This window comes from Pleurodeles waltl, chromosome 6 (genome assembly GCF_031143425.1).
Source record: "Pleurodeles waltl isolate 20211129_DDA chromosome 6, aPleWal1.hap1.20221129, whole genome shotgun sequence".
NCBI classification, from domain to species: Eukaryota; Metazoa; Chordata; class Amphibia; order Caudata; family Salamandridae; genus Pleurodeles; species Pleurodeles waltl.
This window is the reverse complement of record NC_090445.1, coordinates 54,099,408-54,120,163: the sequence shown is the minus strand read 5'-3', so window position 1 is coordinate 54,120,163 and position 20,756 is coordinate 54,099,408. Positions and strand designations below refer to the sequence as shown.

Here is a 20,756-nt window from a genome sequence, read left to right as displayed (position 1 = left end):
ACAACTGCTAATAGCTCTAACTCAGAGAAATGCGAGACCCTACTGCATTGCAGATTCTTGTTTTTTAAGGCAATTGTTCACAATCTGTGCGCCAGGGCACCCCTGTGCGCTGTCAAAACTAGCCAGGGGCACAGCAAACAGCACACTGAAAACATCTGCTCCGTGTGTTAATCATCAATATGTTGCTTTCTAGTTCTGAAGGTACTTATGAAAGAAAACTGATGGTTGAATGTGCTGGGCTAGAGCTCCCACTTTACCTCAAAGGAGTAAATAGACAAATTATTTCATCTTATCAGATAATTATGTCAGCGTTTCTTTTTGTTTGCTGGGTATGTTTTATGAGCCCCTGCTGTCAATCATTTTGTGTATTGGCATCAGAGATTTCTCTGTGGGGCGTTTTTTACTTTTCTTGGAACAGCACATTCTGTCTTGCAAACTCTCTGAGCTGGCTGCTTAACAACCACAGGCCAAAAGACAAAGGCAAAAGATACTTAGCAACTGTACAGCATTTGTTGGTAAAACCAAATCTTTGACACTGTGATATTTATGTCCGGGTCCCTTTAGGGTAGGATGATTTGATTCTGATAGGTTTCTGGCCTCCCCTCTCCTATATTGGCTTATTTCATAATCTCCGTGGTGTGTCTGATCAGAATGAAAACAAGCATTTTCAATGCAACGGGGATCGCATTTGCTCGAGTTGGAGCTATTTGCAATGTAAACTCCTAACCTAACTTTTCTTGCCACACAAATTAAAAGAAAAAAAAAAACAGCGCGATCACGCTATGTAAAATGCAGCGCGATCGCGCTGGAATTGAAAACGAAAAAACGAAGCGTGATTGCGCTATGTAAACCCAGGTGCGCTCGCACTGCGGGGAAAATTAACAGATAAAGTATTCCAGAAACCAGGCTCAAAACATCGAGCCTTGTATGTTTCTAGTGGTTTACTGGTGCTGTTTAGGCGGGCTAAACACCGGAAAAGGCATGACGTATGCATACCTTTCACAAATGAAGGCAAGCAGATTTTAAAGAGCAAGCCCAGGAACCAATGAAAGAGACTGACGTGACAAGGGCGTGGTTTGAAGCCGAAAGAGAGATTACTTTATGGACGGAGCGCTTTGCGCTCGTCCATAAAAACAGCAAACCAGGATCCGCAGGGTTTTGGGCTCGGTTGAAATGACAAGCCAGCTGATGCAAACATTGGTGCACATTCAAAATTTCCGGTACCTTGTCACCAAATATCTCTCCACAAACTTCAAACCCCTGCCTTCTCCTAGTTTTAAAATGAAAAAAAATGCAATGAGTAATGGAGCATGGAGTACGGGGAAGTGGAGCTTGGAGGAGCTACCACTCGGTTAAAAAAGCATATAACAAAAAAAACTGAATTAAAAAACGTTTCTTGATGTGTCCATTTTGTTATTTTCCTGAAAAATATGAACCTTTTTAGCTGTGCCATGCATTGTGTTATTATTTGTGAAGGAGACAAGAATAAATTACCATACTATCATGCACTCTAATTGCAGTCAGCTAGAATGTTACAAAGCAAGTCAAACACTTTATAAAAGACATCTCATCAGTATCAGAAGTGCAGGCAAAATAAATATCAAGGATTTCTGCAATTATTAAAAAACTAATTTACAGCTCACTTTGAACCAGCTTTATCGCTGAGGAAAAAGGAAATATGTTATGTCCATGTGAGCAATGTGCCATTTGACTGATAGTTCATAGTAAGTTGTGACTATGTATAGGTTTTTAGTACTTCCTTTGTGCTAGTAGACAATTGCTGCTATGTGTGTTCCTTCATTAGACATATGGAAGCATTTTGTTAAGATAAACCTTTTCTTGACAACGCAGCTAGTATCTTAGTTCTATGCATTGGGTTAGTAGGTGTTCTACTACAGCTATAGGCAACTTTTTAAAACAAAAAATAGTTTAGAAAATTCTAAATGCAGACCCCAGTGCTGAAGAGTATGGTTTCTAACTCAACCAAATGAAGTTCTTTTTTATTAAACAACGGTTCTATTTTTATTTTGTTACATCTAGGATTATAATACCTTCATCTGCTTCATGCCCATTATTTTCGGGTAGAAAAATGGAAGTACTCCTGAGGTCAGGCTTACACCCCCCCCGCCCGTCAAAAAAAAGTAACATAATGGGGAGTTGCAGCCAATGGCCAATAGATCGAGGGAGCCGCGGGTTGAACAATTTGGGAGCCACTGCTTTAAGGCAAAGATCATCTATGTGGGGTCCGTCCTGAAAGATCCAAAACCCAGTTTTTCATACCAGGATTGGACATTCCTAAACCATGGGAAAGTAAGCCCTCTGTCAATGGACAATAGTTCCTTTACTGCATTGCGGTAGGGATAAAGCTCCTCTATGGTTCAAATCCTTACCCGAAACATTAGGGGCTTTAGGCGGGCAATATCTCCCACCCGTTTGAGTGCCACATCAAGAAACATAGGTATTAAAGGGGTACTCTGTGGCTGGGAGTTGGACTCTTGAGGTTGTCCCTTGATGTTTTTAGGTTTCGCCTGCATTACGCTTCTTGTCTTTTGAAAAAACAAAAATCTGAAAAAGGGACTTACAGCCCCCCCACAGCCTTCCCCTTACTTACCATTGGTTGGCTTCTCTGGTCACTGTCCTTTCCTGGCGTCTCATTGGTCAGCAGGATTCCTCATGACATCAGGTTGTACTTCCTCTCTTCTTCAGACTTCGGCTGTTCTCTGGAGCGTGGACGAAGTACTTCTTATGGTTGGTGTGAGAAACTGGGGCTGATTGCAGAGGCCCCATAACTTTTTGCCCCCATTTTCCACTTTATGCTGGTGTTTTCCTGACTCTGATGGTGCCCTGGGTACTGCTAACCACTCCCAGGACCTGTGCTCTGTGTAAAATGGATATGCAAATTAGGCTAATTATAATTGGCTAAGTTAACCTACCTATAAGTCCCTAGTATATGGTAGGGCATGTAGGTTTAGGGACCACAGCATAGGTGGTGCACACCTAGGTGCATTGCTGAGGTGCCCAGTGTCATTTTAAAAGCAAGCCTGCCTTGCTGGCTGCTTTTAAATTAAAGTTATATGCAAATTCGACTTTGGAATTAAAGGTACTTCCAAAGTCTTAAACTACCTTATTCTTACATATAAGTCACCCCTAAGGTGTGCCCTATGTGCCCCTAGGGCTGGGTGCCATGTAACTATAAGCAGGGACTTTATAAAAATAGATTTATAAGCCCTGGTGAGGTAAAAACAGCCAAATTCGTTTTTCCCTCATTGAAGTAAATGGCCTTCATAGGCTAGAATGGGCAGACTTTATTTTAAATTTTAAAGTCTCCTTAAATGTTACATACCAAGAATTTGGTATCAAATTGATTGTTATAATAAATCCCACAACTTCCAGTTGTTGGATTTAATATAACCAGTTCAGGTAAAAAGTTTAGACTTTACCTAAAAAGTTGCCAATTTCAGCTCTGCATTGTTTTTGCTGCTGTGCTCTGATTGGCCAGCCTGCAGCAGCTTCTGCCAGGCTACTTTAATGAGGTGTGAAGTGGCCTGACTTCACACAAAGGAATGTGCTTGGGGGAGAGAATCTCCCCTCAGCAGATGGTGAGGCAGGAAGGGGGAGGGCTGCCAAACTGGTCTTCAAAGGCAGAGAAGGACATTTGCAGCACCCAGCAACACCCCCACATCCTGCAACCCCAGACAGCTAGGTGCCCCCTTGATTAGATTAGGAGAGGGCAGGAGAGGGGTGTGTTTATGATTTTTAGCCACACCAGTGGGTGGGCTCAGCCAGATCTCTCCTCCAAAAATCAGATTCATCCATTTTGGATTTTTGGAGACTGTTGCCTTCTGGGATGGATTTTTGCCACACTTCCCAGGAAGTGGTCATCACAGGGGGACGACCCTGTCCCTGATTGGAGAACCAGGGCCCCCCTGCTTTTCACCCAGGAGCAAGGATAAAACTGGCAGACCTGCACCCACGCCTCAGATCCCCTCCAGAATTCAACAAGAAAGGAACTAAAGAAGAAGAAGGACTGCCCTGCTGGACCCCTGGCCTGCACCTGGACCCTGCACTCAGAAGGACTGCACCAGCTGCACACTTGGGCTTCACCACAAGAAGGACTTTGCCTGGCTTCAACTGGTTCAAGGAGGGACTCCCTGTTTGCTACAGGTGAAAAATTGCTAACCAGAGTCCCCTGCACCAACTCGTGAAAGAAGCAACCAGCTGACCACTGCCCAGTGGCCAAAAAGGAGTTTGCGCCAGGTGCATTCTGGGAGTTGAAGTCCGCACCCCCAAGGACCATCACAGAACTTCTGGACCCTTGGTGAGAGCTGTGGACCCCAAAAGAACCTTGAAAGAACATATGGGTGAAGCCCCAGAAGTTTAGAAAAGATTGGAGAATTTTTGAAAAAAAGCTCCATAGTGACCGACCCGACGCGGAAATTCTAGCCGGCTTGCCTCAACCGCGACCCGGCCTGACTTCGTGGTTCGTCCCGGTAAAGAAAAACATCCAAAAAAGAGACTAAGTCCGAACGTAAAACGTTGACCGGGACCTCCCAGCCATCGTATCCGAGAAGGGCTCCATGGACGTCGGATCAAGATCCAGGTTTACCCCGGTCGAAGGATTTTCATCTCGAAAAAACGACTAAGTCCGAAGGTAAAAATCACCACCGAGGAAACCGACTTCGCGTATCCGGACAAGGGCTCCAGGAGGTCGGATCCAACTGGCAGGTTCGTCCCGGGGAAGAAAAACATCAAAAAAGAGACTAAGTCAGAAGGTAACTTTTTAACCGAGGCCTCCCGCGACTTGTAGCCGAGCAGGGCTCCATCGCGGTCGGCCTGAAAGTTTGACTTTGCCCCGGTCCTGGTGCAACCAGATGACCCGATTGGCGCTTTTTGTTTCTAAGCGCTAGAAAATAATAATACTTTAAAAATTCATATCTCCGGTTCCCCTGAACCGATTTTAATCGTTTTTGTGTCATTTTAAAGATAAAAATATAAGCTATTTTTATAAAATTGGTTTTGGATTTTTAAACTGTTTCCTGTGTTTTATTTAATTACTGTTTTGTGATATTTGAATGCTTTACACTTTGTCTCCTAAGTTAAGCCTTGACCCTCGATGCCAAGCTACCAAGGGTAGAGCTGGGATTAATTTACTGAGACCTAACTGTACCTATGTGGAGGTTTGTGGCTTGTTGCTAGGTGTAGGTACCTACCTGCCCTACCAATAACCCATTTTCCAACATAATTGGAAGCAGCGACGGGATCCTGTACTTGTGTTCAATATCACGTTACAGTTTTAGGTAAAACAAATTAAAAATCCTTTAAATTGTCCTAGTGCAAAAATTGTTTTTAATTTTTAATTTGGATTAATTTCAATTATTGAATTTTTGTAATTTTTCTAAATTCTTGTTTCCAATTTTTGCAAAAAGTTTTTGTTGACACAAAACTAGGGAACCATGGAGCTTGATCTGGCTAGCCTACCCACACTGACAGTAGTCCAGCTTAGGGGGTTGTGTATTGAAAGAGGGTTGCCTGCAACCACTGATCTCAGGAAGCAAATCCTGATCACATCCCTGACAGCATGGGCTGAGGCCCAAGAGGTAGAGTCAGAAGAAGCTCCAGAGGAGGGAGAAAGAAGGGAGGATGCTAGCTCTAACCACTCAGGGGAGGGAAGGCATCTGAGCCTAAGTGAGGATGAGGAAGAACGGTCCTCAGTAAATACAGTCACTAGGGGCAGATCCAAAGCTAGTGGTGGGAAGGGGGTCCTTTCAGGAGGAGAGAACCCATCCATCAGAGAAAGAGAGCTGGAGGCCCAGCTAGCATACATAGCTTTGGAAGCAGAGAAGCTGGCCCTAGAAAAGAAAAAGTGGGCATACAAAGAGAAAAGAGATGGAAGCAGCGATAAAGAAGCTGAGGTGTCCATGGGTGGGGGAGTTTGCCCCAGATTACCCAAGGGGGTGGTTCCTGCTTATGTAGAGGGGGATGACATAGATAAGTGGCTGGGGGCCTTTGAGAGGGCACTCCAAATGAGAAGGGTTAGGCCTCAATACTGGGGTTCCCTTTTGTGGGAGTTGGTCCCCAACTCAGGGAGGGATAGGCTTCTGACCTTAAGGGGGGAAGAGGCAGATTCATACCCTAGTATGAAGAGGTGCTTAGCCAAGAAGTTTGGTCTGACCCCAGAGCAATATAGAATGAAGTTCAGGGACACCCAGAAGGTCAGTACCCAGTCTTGGGTTGACTTTGTGGACATTTCACTAAAGGCACTAGAGGGCTGGATTATTGGTAACAAAGTAGATACTTATGAGGGGTTATACAATCTGATCATGAGAGAGCACATCTTGACCAATTGTACCCAAGAAAGGTTACGCCAGCATCTAGTGGACTCTAAGCAGACCAACCCTAGAGAGCTAGGGGAGGCAGCTGATGAGTGGTTGAGAACCAGGGTGGTTGTCAAGTCCCAGGGGGGAGACTCCAAGAAGGGGGGGACAGGTCCCCAAAAACCTAAGGAGGGAGGTGGTAAGCCCACCACAGAGACTCCCTCTGTACCCCAGAACCCTAAGAAGGAGGAGAGTAAATCCCACTCTGACCAGCAGAGACAGTTAGACCCAGGTTTAAAAAAGCTCTTGGACAGTAGGGCTTGCTTTGACTGTCAGCAGACAGGTCACTTCAGAGGAGATGCAGCCTGTCCAAAGAAGGTGGTTAGCACTGGGCTGTCCAGTGTAGCCATAGAGGAGGATTCCTCAGATGATGAAGTCCTCCTAGCATTGTGCTGGGAGACAGGACCAGATGGTAAGCTGGTGATCCCTGAGGGTGGGAGTAGGCACTTCCACCACATTCAAGTGAATGGGATCCCTACCACTGGCCTGAGAGACACCTGTGCCAGTCACACTATAGTGAGTGACCGGTTAGTGACCCCAGACATGTATGTCCCAGGAAAGACAAAGAAAGTCAGGATAGCCACAGGGGAGGTCACCTCCAAACCTGTAGCCATAGTGCCCCTAGAGAGGGAGGGTATCCTTGACTGGATTAGGGTGGTAGTCAGTGCTGACCTTCCCCTAGATTGTATCCTGGGCAATGACCTCCCAGAGGTGAGTCTGGTCACAGATGGGGTGGTCGCCCAGGGCGCCCCCCCAAGCCAAAGTCCTGGGGAGTCAGTCCCTACAGTTAGGAGACAGGGGTCCCCAAGAAAAGGAAAGAAGAAAAGGAAGGGTAGGCCACTCTTAAAGAGAGTTCCAGGGAGCCAAGGGCCTTCTGCCCCAGTAAGAGGGGAGCCCAGAGTTGGCACTGGTGAGGCCTCACCTGACCCCAAGGAAGTCCTGAGTAGTCAGGCAGCTGTCCAGATGCAAGGTGTTGCCCCTGCACTGACAGAAGGGAGAGTGGAAGGAGGGTGTCTGCCACAGGAGGTGGTAGCCCCCCACTCTAGACAGCAAGAGGGGTGCCAGGACCCCAAAGATGCCCCTAAAGCAGCTCAGCCACCTGTCAGTGGAGAGCTTAGGGTGTGGTTCTGGGTACTGACAGCTGTCAGTAGCCTCTGCTGGGTGCTAGCCTTCCTGGCAGCACTGTACTTGGCCTGGGAGGCAGACCCCAGGGCCAATAGCAAAGTAGGCCCCCTGACCCTATTGGTAATGGTGGGGTTGCTCAAGTGTTGGGTGACCTCTTTGGGTAAGCTAGGTGTTGCCCTAGCAAAGTTTGGAGTAGGGGAGGTGGGCACCTCACTACCCAAGTTGGCAGAGAGAGAGGAGGAAGACCAACCTAGAGGGAAGTTTAAGTTTGAATTGGGTCCTTTTACTGTTGGGATGGCTTCACTACCCAGAGGGAGTGACCCTGACAGGAGGATGTAAGGCAGAGTAGGCCCTGCAAAGGGACAGCCAGTTTTCTTCACTGTCTTCCTCGCCTAACAAGCCAGGAAGACTATCCCAGGGTTGGGCTGAGTCTCCTGGGCGTGTGGGCTGGGGGGGGTTGTGTGAGAAACTGGGGCTGATTGCAGAGGCCCCATAACTTTTTGCCCCCATTTTCCACTTTATGCTGGTGTTTTCCTGACTCTGATGGTGCCCTGGGTACTGCTAACCACTCCCAGGGCCTGTGCTCTGTGTAAAATGGATATGCAAATTAGGCTAATTATAATTGGCTAAGTTAACCTACCTATAAGTCCCTAGTATATGGTAGGGCATGTAGGTTTAGGGACCACAGCATAGGTGGTGCACACCTAGGTGCATTGCTGAGATGCCCGGTGTCATTTTAAAAGCAAGCCTGCCTTGCTGGCTGCTTTTAAATTAAAGTTATATGCAAATTCGACTTTGGAATTAAAGGTACTTCCAAAGTCTTAAACTACCTTATTTTTACATATAAGTCACCCCTAAGGTGTGCCCTATGTGCCCCTAGGGCTGGGTGCCATGTAACTATAAGCAGGGACTTTATAAAAATAGATTTATAAGCCCTGGTGAGGTAAAAACAGCCAAATTCGTTTTTCCCTCATTGAAGTAAATGGCCTTCATAGGCTAGAATGGGCAGACTTTATTTTAAATTTTAAAGTCTCCTTAAATGTTACATACCAAGAATTTGGTATCAAATTGATTGTTATAATAAATCCCACAACTTCCAGTTGTTGGATTTAATATAACCAGTTCAGGTAAAAAGTTTAGACTTTACCTAAAAAGTTGCCAATTTCAGCTCTGCATTGTTTTTGCTGCTGTGCTCTGATTGGCCAGCCTGCAGCAGCTTCTGCCAGGCTACTTTAATGAGGTGTGAAGTGGCCTGACTTCACACAAAGGAATGTGCTTGGGGGAGAGAATCTCCCCTCAGCAGATGGTGAGGCAGGAAGGGGGAGGGCTGCCAAACTGGTCTTCAAAGGCAGAGAAGGACATTTGCAGCACCCAGCAACACCCCCACATCCTGCAACCCCAGACAGCTAGGTGCCCCCTTGATTAGATTAGGAGAGGGCAGGAGAGGGGTGTGTTTATGATTTTTAGCCACACCAGTGGGTGGGCTCAGCCAGATCTCTCCTCCAAAAATCAGATTCATCCATTTTGGATTTTTGGAGACTGTTGCCTTCTGGGATGGATTTTTGCCACACTTCCCAGGAAGTGGTCATCACAGGGGGACGACCCTGTCCCTGATTGGAGAACCAGGGCCCCCCTGCTTTTCACCCAGGAGCAAGGATAAAACTGGCAGACCTGCACCCACGCCTCAGATCCCCTCCAGAATTCAACAAGAAAGGAACTAAAGAAGAAGAAGGACTGCCCTGCTGGACCCCTGGCCTGCACCTGGACCCTGCACTCAGAAGGACTGCACCAGCTGCACACTTGGGCTTCACCACAAGAAGGACTTTGCCTGGCTTCAACTGGTTCAAGGAGGGACTCCCTGTTTGCTACAGGTGAAAAATTGCTAACCAGAGTCCCCTGCACCAACTCGTGAAAGAAGCAACCAGCTGACCACTGCCCAGTGGCCAAAAAGGAGTTTGCGCCAGGTGCATTCTGGGAGTTGAAGTCCGCACCCCCAAGGACCATCACAGAACTTCTGGACCCTTGGTGAGAGCTGTGGACCCCAAAAGAACCTTGAAAGAACATATGGGTGAAGCCCCAGAAGTTTGGAAAAGATTGGAGAATTTTTGAAAAAAAGCTCCATAAAGTGACCGACCCGACGCGGAAATTCTAGCCGGCTTGCCTCAACCGCGACCCGGCCTGACTTCGTGGTTCGTCCCGGTAAAGAAAAACATCCAAAAAAGAGACTAAGTCCGAACGTAAAACGTTGACCGGGACCTCCCAGCCATCGTATCCGAGAAGGGCTCCATGGACGTCGGATCAAGATCCAGGTTTACCCCGGTCGAAGGATTTTCATCTCGAAAAAACGACTAAGTCCGAAGGTAAAAATCACCACCGAGGAAACCGACTTCGCGTATCCGGACAAGGGCTCCAGGAGGTCGGATCCAACTGGCAGGTTCGTCCCGGGGAAGAAAAACATCAAAAAAGAGACTAAGTCAGAAGGTAACTTTTTAACCGAGGCCTCCCGCGACTTGTAGCCGAGCAGGGCTCCATCGCGGTCGGCCTGAAAGTTTGACTTTGCCCCGGTCCTGGTGCAACCAGATGACCCGATTGGCGCTTTTTGTTTCTAAGCGCTAGAAAATAATAATACTTTAAAAATTCATATCTCCGGTTCCCCTGAACCGATTTTAATCGTTTTTGTGTCATTTTAAAGATAAAAATATAAGCTATTTTTATAAAATTGGTTTTGGATTTTTAAACTGTTTCCTGTGTTTTATTTAATTACTGTTTTGTGATATTTGAATGCTTTACACTTTGTCTCCTAAGTTAAGCCTTGACCCTCGATGCCAAGCTACCAAGGGTAGAGCTGGGATTAATTTACTGAGACCTAACTGTACCTATGTGGAGGTTTGTGGCTTGTTGCTAGGTGTAGGTACCTACCTGCCCTACCAATAACCCATTTTCCAACAGTTGGCTATCAGTAGCTGGTGACCAATAACCTTCCACATGTCGCAGGCTTCTGAGATACTTCTTTTTTACTTTTATTTTAATGAGAGATGGTGCGAGTCGAGTTGCGCAGCAAATGGTGACTCAGGCAGCAATGGCAGTCACACAGAACTGTTTATTAATTACAACATTATGTTGCCGGCTCTCTCAGGCACTTACCATTGTCACTGCCTGCCTTGGGAGCTGAGCCCAGCTGCTGGTGCTGGTCGCGGCCACACTGCCGACAGAGAAAATCAGCCACGGTTGGCATTGAGGGTCGCTCCAATTCAGTTGATTCAATCAATCGCCCATCCCAACCACCCCTGCCGCGGGGCGAGTGGACCGGCGAGTTCGGGAGGACAGGAGCTGCGTGGCGTGCGCATGACTTAAAGAGCAGCCAACCTTGCACTTACATTGAAATGCACCGGCAGATCGCACAACCATGTCTTTGGAATCAATGTGGCTAACAAAATGTTGCAAGATGTTTAAAATAGGCGATACCTCACTTCTGCTTCTAGGTCTGCAATTGACATTAAACAAGTACATACAAGTCCCCTCTGGGAAATACGCTTGTAGCCCCAAAATGTCCGACAAATCGATATTTAAAATTTTGAGTTGTAAGTTTTATTCAATTTTGACCCCCTGATACCCTGCCTCAAACAGATCACAATGTTTTTACATAATATGTAGTAAAGCCAGATTTAAACATGGGTTCAGTATGGAACCTATGTAAATCAAATTGGTCTGTATATTCCCTCCAGTCAGGTGCAAGCTATTTGGACCAAATACCAACAATGTACCATGAAAGAATTCAAATTGTTCCTGCTGAATTGAAACTTTGACCAATACAAGGAGGATCAGAGATCAGTGCCGCTTGTCTCTGGGATCTACTTGTTGGAAAAAGCAGAGATACAAAATTGTTGCATCTCCCCTCTGTTGGTGTCAAGTTGGCAGTAGCTGTTATGGCATTATCAGGATAAGTATACGGGTGAAGAGCATCTAGCTGGCATCCTGTGTTCGATTGTACTTCACATGCATCTAGAGCTCAATTCATGAGGGAAAAGGGATCCACTACATGGTAATGAGCCCCCTTTAAGGGTTCGAGATTTAATGTACTAGTCAATGCAGAGTCATCCCTATGATCCCCCTGCCCGGGGGATGTACTGATACCCCCACGTAACATTTTGACACATCGTCAATCTTGGGCATCCAGAGTTGCAAGGGGTTCAAAAGAATTGTTTGGGACTATATTAAACATTGTTTGACAATGGTTGTTAATAAGGTCTTTAGGACGGGGTGTATCCCTATTAAAGGTGGGCACAGCAACTGGTCTATAGAAATACCCTAGTGGAAGTGCTTTAATTTGTCTTAGAGGGGAAGTCATTGAGCTTAATCGCGGTAGAAGTAATTCTACTAAAACGGGGACTTGAAGTTAACTAATGCACAGTCCCCAGGGCAGTCTTTAGGATGTTTGCCTTGCCAGGGGGCTCTTCTTATGGATATAACCTCCTCAGCCAATTCCTGGGACCATCTTGCATTTTTTTTTTATCCAGTAAACATTTAAAAAATGTCAAGGCCTGTGAAGACAATCAGATAGGGAGTACACTCTAGGGGCAATTGGGTGTAGTTGGCCGGGGCTCTACCTAAATGGTTATTTGTACTAGACATGTCCTTTCTTTCCATCTGCTGCACCCTTATATTACCCCAGGCTCGCCCTTCTGCAGTACCCGCTAAGTCTGCTGTACACTGGCAAGTCATAAATCCAGGCTGACAAGGCGTTTGCAGTAGAAAGAAAGGTTTAGGCCTAGCCTGTGCAAGTTGATGTAACAGCACAGTAGTGGAGGGGGCTCTGTTACCTACCGCTGTGGGAGGAGGGATCCTAAGGGCCTCTAGTTTGATATGCAAGGCTTTGAGGTGAGCCAATAGGGGAGCTAACTCTGCCCTTACTATTACACTAAATATGTCTGTGCAGCTCTCTATTTACATAGACATGTACTGGGATGAGGGTTCTTGAAGGCCCTCATTTATCATAGTTGGAAGTGACTGAGGGGGCAGGTTGCACTGCAAGATTTTATCTGATGAGCATCTTGAATGGTTAGGTAATGAAAGGTTCATGGCCTTAGCTTTCTTACTAGTTTGTTTCTGGCGTATTATCCTTTTGGACTTAGGGGCCAGGGGAGGGATGCAATCATGTGAATGGTTGCCATTCGCCACACTGGAAACTCCTACCTGGGCTTGGGCCTGAGGTTTCAATTTCGGTTTTGTTGCAAGACTAGAATGTGGGCCCTGGGATGGGGTGGTGGCTAAGTCAATCAATCAGAGTATTTGTAAAGCACACTACTAACCCGTGAGGGTCTCAAGGCGCTGAGGGGAGGGATGGCTGCTGTCAAGATTTTTGCCGGCCTCTGAGGAAGGTTGTTGTGTTTCGAGGGGTTTTTAGGCCAGAGAAGAAGGAGAACCTAGATTTATTGACATCCTTATTTCTGAGAGGGTGATCTCTGTACTCATTACCCCCATCACCCTTTCAGGCATATGGTCTATAGAAGTAAATTTCAAAGTAGGAGTATGGGTAGGAGTAAGAGTAGGGGTAGGGGTGTGGGACAGGGTTCCTTCTGCCGGCTTTTTCCTCCCCATGCTTTGCTCTATTAAAGTCGGTCTCTAGCAGAAGTTTGGTTAAGTTAGGTTTGGGTTCCCTGTAAAGATGGAGCCAAGAAAGACAATCCAGCCCAACTCAAACTTCTGGACTATAACAAACTGAGAAAGCCCAGTCTTGACGAGTTGCTATAGGTTGCTGGGGGCTGAGAATACTCGATCCTGGGCCCTTCCTGAGTTTGACGCTAGACTTTAATGCTAGAAAACATAATCCCATCTCAGCTTAAGCACTCTGGTCAAAACTACAGATGCTGTGGATACTGGGGTCACTGGATACTGCAGGCAAATACTAGATACTGCAGGCAGGGGAAAATGCCGTTCAAGCACACTCAAAACATGCTCAGAGTTCAAACACACGGGTCCTTTCATTCGATCATGTCCTCTCGCCTCGTGTCTCGTGTAAATGGGTAAGTGACATGGGCCTCAAGCTCCCCACATATGTGGTAGCAGAATGTAACACAGTGCCCCAACACTTGCCATGCAAGTGTGCTTATAAGTCACTTCTCACTTATAGGTCACTTACCTCCTCCTAAGCAAGTAAAATGGTGCCTCCACCCACAGGCTCAACACAAACAACAACAGTACACGATCCAGATCTGCACTAGCACCAAGTGTGCTACCAAACCTAGCGTGGTTTTAAGCCTCTGCTGACCGCTGTCCTTTAAACTATGATCCTTAGGCTGTATATCCTGGGGACAGTTCATAGTCCAAGTCCAAAGGGGACTATCCCGCCAGAAGGCCAAAAGTGAAAGGACAAAAGAGAAGAAAAGAAAAGGGGTGGAGATCAACACTTCTCTGCACTTCTCACAGTACCTCCCTACACCCCTCCAAGCCCTCCAGTAGCCAATATCCTCCGTGCCACCCAAAACATACTTGAACCAAAACCACCCACCTGTCCTACCGTACGCTTCCATTCACTCGGCTTTCCAAGTGACCCAAACACTGTGGCGGCGCCGGCATGTGGTGGAGTGTGGTGAGAGGTAGAGAGGGGAGGTATGGGGGAGAGGCAAGCTCTGACACTGGCACCAGCAATGTGGTAGACCAGCAATGTCCCCTCGGTATCCCCTCAAGGATGGGCCTCTGAGTGCCAAAGATTTACCCAGTCTGGATAAATTGCCTGTACTTTACTGTGTAGTTCCAGCTTTGTCTTACAGCTATGTGCTCCGACTCAGGCACGGTGTGGCAAATGACTCCTGGCCCGTATGCGGGCACCCGCGTGGCAAAGGCTCCAGGGGGAGTCGCAGACTTGTGATTCGGAGCATGGGACAACTGATTATTTAGTTTCATGTAGTAGTTTATTGTATTAGAGCATGAAAGGGTGTTGTCTTTGTTTTGAACCTAAATGGGAAGTATTCCCAAGTTGTGCATGATGACCACCGAGGTGCGGTTATCAGTATGGTGAATGATGAAGTGTGAGAGACAGACACTCATTTTATGGTTTTTAATATGCTGGTAGCTTGAGACAAGTCTTTGGACAAGTCTATAGGTGCTGTTGTATTTCTTATGATATAGTCTGTTAGCTAGTTACTATATATTGTACCCCAAAGTTTTGGGGACGTTTTCACTGTAAGGACATGTAAAAGTTTAATGTTACACATGTTCTGCTTTTAAATACCTCATATCTTGGCGTTTGGGCATCAATGCCTGCATAGGCGCAACTTATTAAAATTTAAAAGGATGGTTTTGACCTGCCAAAAGGGGTTATTTTTACATGTCTACCTTGCAGTTTAAATCTTTTACAGCCAGGCTACAAATGTTAGGCCTGCAATTGTGTTTGCACTATCAATGAGTGCTGCAGTCCACAAGTGAATTTTAACTTGCAGGCCACGAGTACATTTTGCACTATATATTAGGGTCCTATAAGTAAGCAAAATATATCAATTACGGGTTGGCCAATTTCATCATGTCAAAGGGGAAGCACAGTCACTTTACCCCTGGTTAGCAGGGGTAGGTTGCAGAGAGTTCTACTGCTAGCAAAACCTGTCAAGGCAAAACTTTGGGGGTACACCACGCAAAAGATGGTTATTTCAAATAGTTTTGTTTCAATTTTATTGTGAATTGTGTGTATTTAAAACTTTAAAAATAATTATATGGTCAGAAACATAGTAAGGCAGTAAGCAAACTTTTGAAACGTTAAAAAAGAATTGTAGGAAAGAAGATAACAAAATGTTCAAGTATGTGGAAATAGCGAGAAGGGGTAAACATAAATGAATAATCCCAAAACTGTTCTGTTTCAGATATTTAGCACTTTGTTCCTAGATTACAAGTCTCCGTGTATTGCTGCTTTGACTGCCACCTGAAAAACTTCCGCCCCATCTCCCTTCTGCCTTTCCCAGCCAAAGTAATAGAGAAGACCGTCAACAAACAGCTGACCACCTTCCTGGAAGACAACAACCTGCTCGACCCCTCACAGACCGGATTCCGAACCAACCACAGCACTGAAACCGCCCTCATCTCAGTCACAGACGACATCAGAACCCTGATGGACAACGGTGAAACAGTCGCCCTCATTCTTCTCGACCTCTCGGCTGCCTTTGACACCGTCTGTCACCGCACCCTAATCACCCGCCTCCGCTCCACCGGGATCCAAGACCAGGCCCTGGACTGGATCGCCTCCTTCCTCGTAAACCGCTCCCAAAGAGTCTACCTCCCTCCGTTTCGCTCAGAACCCACTGAGATCATCTGCGGCGTACCTCAAGGCTCATCACTCAGCCCGACACTCTTCAATGTCTACATGAGCCCCCTCGCTAACATCGTACGCAAGCACGACATCATCATCACCTCCTACGCCGACGACACCCAACTTATACTCTCCCTCACCAAGGACCCCGCCAGCGCCAAGACCAACCTACAAGAGGGTATGAAGGACGTCGCAGATTGGATGAGGCTCAGCCGCCTAAAGCTGAACTCTGAAAAAACTGAAGTCCTCATCCTCGGCAACACCCCGTCCGCCTGGGACGACTCCTGGTGGCCCACGGCCCTCGGCACCGCACCGACCCCCGCAGACCACGCCCGCAACCTCGGCTTCATCTTGGACCCCTTCTCACCATGACCAAGCAAGTCAACGCCGTGTCCTCCGCCTGCTTCCTCACCCTCCGCATGCTCCGCAAGATCTTCCGCTGGATCCCCGCCGACACCAGAAAAACCGTGACCCACGCCCTCGTCACGAGCCGCCTGGACTATGGCAACACCCTCTACGCTGGGACCACCGCCAAACTCCAAAATCGCCTGCAACGCATTCAAAACGCCTCGGCCCGCCTCATCCTCGACGTACCCCGCAACAGCCACATCTCCGCACACCTGAGACACCTGCATTGGCTCCCAGTCAGCAAAAGGATCACCTTCCGACTTCTCACCCACGCACACAAAGCCCTCCACGACAAGGGACCGGAATACCTCAACAGACGCCTCAACTTCTACGTCCCCACCCGCCCCCTCCGCTCCTCTGGCCTCGCACTCGCCGCCGTCCCTTGCATCCGACGCTCCACGGCGGGTGGGAGATCTTTCTCCTTCCTGGCGGCCAAGACCTGGAACTCCCTCCCCACCAGCCTCAGGACCACTCAGGACCACTCCGCTTTCCGGAGACTCCTAAAGACCTGGCTGTTCGAGCAGCGATAACCACTCCCTTTGTCCCTAGCGCCTTGAGACCCGCACGGGTGAGTAGCGCGCTTTATAAATGCTAATGATTTGATTTGATTTGACAGTAGATATCCCTGCCACCACTGTCACAAAAAACGAGGGCATGAGTGCCTTTAACTTGTGCCTACACTGTCTTGATAGTGCCTTTGAAGAACCTGATTTGAGTCTCCTGCTGCTGTTAATGGTGTATCTGAAGTTACCTCACCAGTGTCCACAGATCTGTTCTCTGGTCTCATTCAGCAACCTCCCTGTTTCTAATGACTCCACAACCTCTGTGGCCAGCCTCTTACCTTATCTTTGGCCAACTGTTAGCTGCACACAGATTTCTCGTAGAAGGGTCTCAAAATGTAAATCTTAAAAACTGTATCATTGTGCTTGTGTCCATTGCACCTTTGAAGTTTATGACTTTTCAGAACCACATTGACGGCAGCTCATCCCTTCTTCGGATCTACGTTGTATACCATTGAAAGGCGCAGTGTATCTCCAGACCCAGCTCTTCCGGGGTCCTAGGCGAGTCTGCACGCGTCTGTCTGAGTATAAGTATGCATGGACTCAGGGCAGATAGCAATGTGTCGTAAACACTCAGGAGCGTGTGTTCAAATGTGAAAATAGTCACTTATTAGTACACAGGTATGTGTGTGTCTTTTCCAAATATGTGAGCTTTGGAATGTGTGCTTGTATGTTTACACAAACATGACTGTGTGTCAGAAATATGTAAGAATTTATAAGCGTGTCAGGGCTGGCATGGGTCTGAGGATTTATCAAAATCTGTTTAATCGACATTAAATAATGATTCTATTCGATAATGGTAGCCTAGCTACAAACATGGTAGAGGGTACAAACACTTGATGGGGTTACACAGGTGAGATCATAGTCACCTCTTATGTTTTTCACAAAGATAAAAATCCTCTTCAATTGTAATCAAATGTTTTGCTAGGTATGTTTCTTGGGTACAGCTTGAGGGGGGCTTCTAAGTAGGATGCCTAGAAATAGATTCAAGGAGTGTGCATAAGAACACATTGTAACGTGTGAGGTGTTCATATCAAAGGTGAAATCACACAGCTGACATGATTAATCATCTCAAAGGCCAAATGCAGTCTGCAGTATCATATGGACGTGGCTGCACAGATAAAGCCATAATTCTTGTTCTGTGTCATTAATTGCACACTGATCTGAACTGCAGGACATTTATTGGATAATAGAAATACATTGATTGTGTTTCAGAAAACACTTCATAACCATGTGGAACGACTGCAAAAGGAGCTAGAGAATCTGCAGATATGGGAAGATGAACAAAGAAGGACCGTGTCAGATCTGGAGGTGAGTGAAATCATGATTGGGTGTTTGGAAACTTCATCAAGACAGAGAGGCGAGAGACAAGTGGGTTGGTGGAGATATAAAACATGGGGAAATCCCTGACTGTCGGAAGTTGAGGTTAGGCGAGATATGGGGGTACGCCTAACAGGACTGGAAGTGAGATGAATCCTGCATGTATGTGTGTAAACTGTGACAGGCAAGAGGATTGAGACACCTGGGGTAGCCCTGACATATAGAACTGCAGGTGAGACATGACAGCATCCTGACAGTCAGAACTGGAGGTGGGAAACATGGGAGCTACCTCTGAGTGTCCCATCTAGAGTGGTGAGGAATCCTCCATGAATCTGTGTGAAATGTACAAGAGCAGATAGATAGAAGACCTGCAGCTGTCTCTGTCTGCTTGAGTGGGAGGCGTATAGACATTGTATGCCTTGCAGACTGACCTGGAGTTGAGACGTAAGGGGTTAACACTGTCAGACAGAACTGGTGGTGCGTGATTTGGGGGTACCCCTGACCATCTGAACTGGACGTGTGGTGTACAGACATCGGGGTACCCCTGACTGTCTGCTGAGAAGAATCCTGCTTTTATTAGTGGTAAAAGTAACAGGGTAGAGAGGTGAAAGTCAAGGAGGTAACCCTTATAGTACAGTAGAGGAGAGAAATCGGGTACCCAGACAGAACTGGAGATGCAACACAGGGATAAAGCTGGCAGAACGGAAGGCATGAAGCAGACCTCTGTGACCTCTGGCAGTCAAAAGTGATCATGACAGACAAGGGGTACCCCGACAGTAAGATCTGGAGGTATAGACATGGGTGTGTGTACATGATCAGGCAATCACAGATCTATCGCAGTTAAGACAATGTTACGGCCCACTTTCCATAGCTTCTGAAACTGTCGGTCTAGGCCTCTCTTCTAATTGACCTTTAGATGATTGCTGATATTTGTACAGTACTTCTGTGTTTATTGAATTTTTCACTTGTAGGTGCAAAATTCCTCGCACAGCTGGGAAGGCTGTGCCATTCTCTCTGTTGCATGCCCTGTGTTCCCTTTGTTTTGCCACCTGTGGTTTGACAATCTATGAGTCCAGTGAAGGTACTCTTATGATTCTGCTGATGTTCACCAGCTTGGCCAGCGGATGCACCCAAAGTGTATTCCCGCCCTCAGTGGAGGGTGGATACTGCTGTCTCGTACCAGGTGAACTGACGATTGATGGAAGGTTCTGGGACACGTCTTTTACCTGGCTTCTTACTCTTTGAAACAAGGGTGGCTCCTCCATGAGGGCGGAGGATTGTTGCCCACCCGCCAGAAGCGGCAGCTGCAAAACCTTTACAAGGAAACAATAATAAATGGTGTTTATTATTGTTTTCTTGAAAAGGGGCAGGGCCACAGGGGTGACAAGTGTGAGGGGGAGTGCTCAGCGCTCCCCCTCAGAGCGCATGTGTGTTTGGCCGTCCATCTCAGGCTTGCCAAACACACATGTGCAGAGGGCTCTCTCCAGCCCAGCAACAAAGTTGCCGGGCTGGAGAGAGCATGCACAAGCTCCCAGTCTGCCTGGGAGCGCCCTGGCTGGGGCAGCATCAGGATTCGCCGCAGGGCAGGCTGGGAGCCTGTGCCTGCCTGCAGCCAGTAGAGGAGCGGGGTGCAGCATTCAGGTAAGATTTTTTTTTTTATGCTTTAAAAATTTTAATAATATTTCCCACCCCACACCACCACCCCTACTTCCCTCCCCCACTTCCCACCCCTTTAACACCTGCGAGCCGCGACTGATTTGAAATCCTCTCAGTCCCCTGTTACTAGGGTCATTACTTTTACCCTGCAGTTTCGCTGTGCTGTGTGTAACTTCCACATCCTGATGCTCCAGCTCCGCTCCGCCAACCTCGCCCTCGCAACCGTCCCCCGTATACACCGTACCACAACCGGCGGCAGATCCTTCTCCCACCTTGCCGCCAAAACCTGTAACTCCCGCCCCACAAACCTGACCCAGGACCTCCAGACCTTCAGGAAGCACCTCAAGACCTGGCTCTTCGAGCAGTAGCCCCCCCCCCCCCCACCCCCAGCACCTTGAGACCCTTCCGGGTGAGTAGCACACTTAACAAATTACTGATTGATTGATTGTGGCTGTGAGGCCGTCTTGAAGGTGAACAGTGTTATACGGACAATCTGGTGACGAAAAATTAGCTGGTTACTACATCCAGCCTCTCCTGAAGACTGGCCACATGCAAATAAATGTGTGTTGTCTGCCTGTTGGTGGAATTGCAGCATCAATACACTTGGCAAAGTCTTAAAGATGTTAAACAGTAGTGGGCAGATTGCAGACATGGACCACCCATTATTCTGCTATGATGACTACAGACAGGAAGGCTTTCAGGTAGACCTTCTGCTCTCATTCAGTTAGAATTTAAGAAAACCACCCCAGCATGGATTTTGCTGCACAGGCAGCTGAAGAGAATCGTTTCTGATAGAATCGCTCCTCACAGATTGAGGATGGATATAGCTTCTTCCTCTACTCTGCACAAAATGTTTTTCAGGATGAGTACACATAATGCAGTGCTGTGGATGAAATTCAGACTCATGAGTCGAGCAGCCCCTATTAGCAGCACACATTCCAAGCTTTTGGATGAAGAAGGCCAAAGAGCAAGCAGTCAAAATGTGCCTATATTGTTAAGTAGTTAATTGACCTGATT

At 47.1% G+C, this 20,756-nt stretch overlaps 1 protein-coding gene across 1 annotated transcript in view; it reads left to right on the top strand.

The window, feature by feature from the left end:
• Positions 1 to 20,756, top strand: part of LOC138299181 (E3 ubiquitin-protein ligase TRIM11-like) — an 89,215-nt gene that overhangs the window by 14,077 nt on the left and 54,382 nt on the right. Inside the window, exon 2 of the mRNA XM_069237278.1 lies at positions 17,979 to 18,074. Coding sequence (XP_069093379.1) covers positions 17,979 to 18,074 — 96 coding nt within the window. The remainder of the gene's footprint in view (positions 1 to 17,978; positions 18,075 to 20,756) is intronic.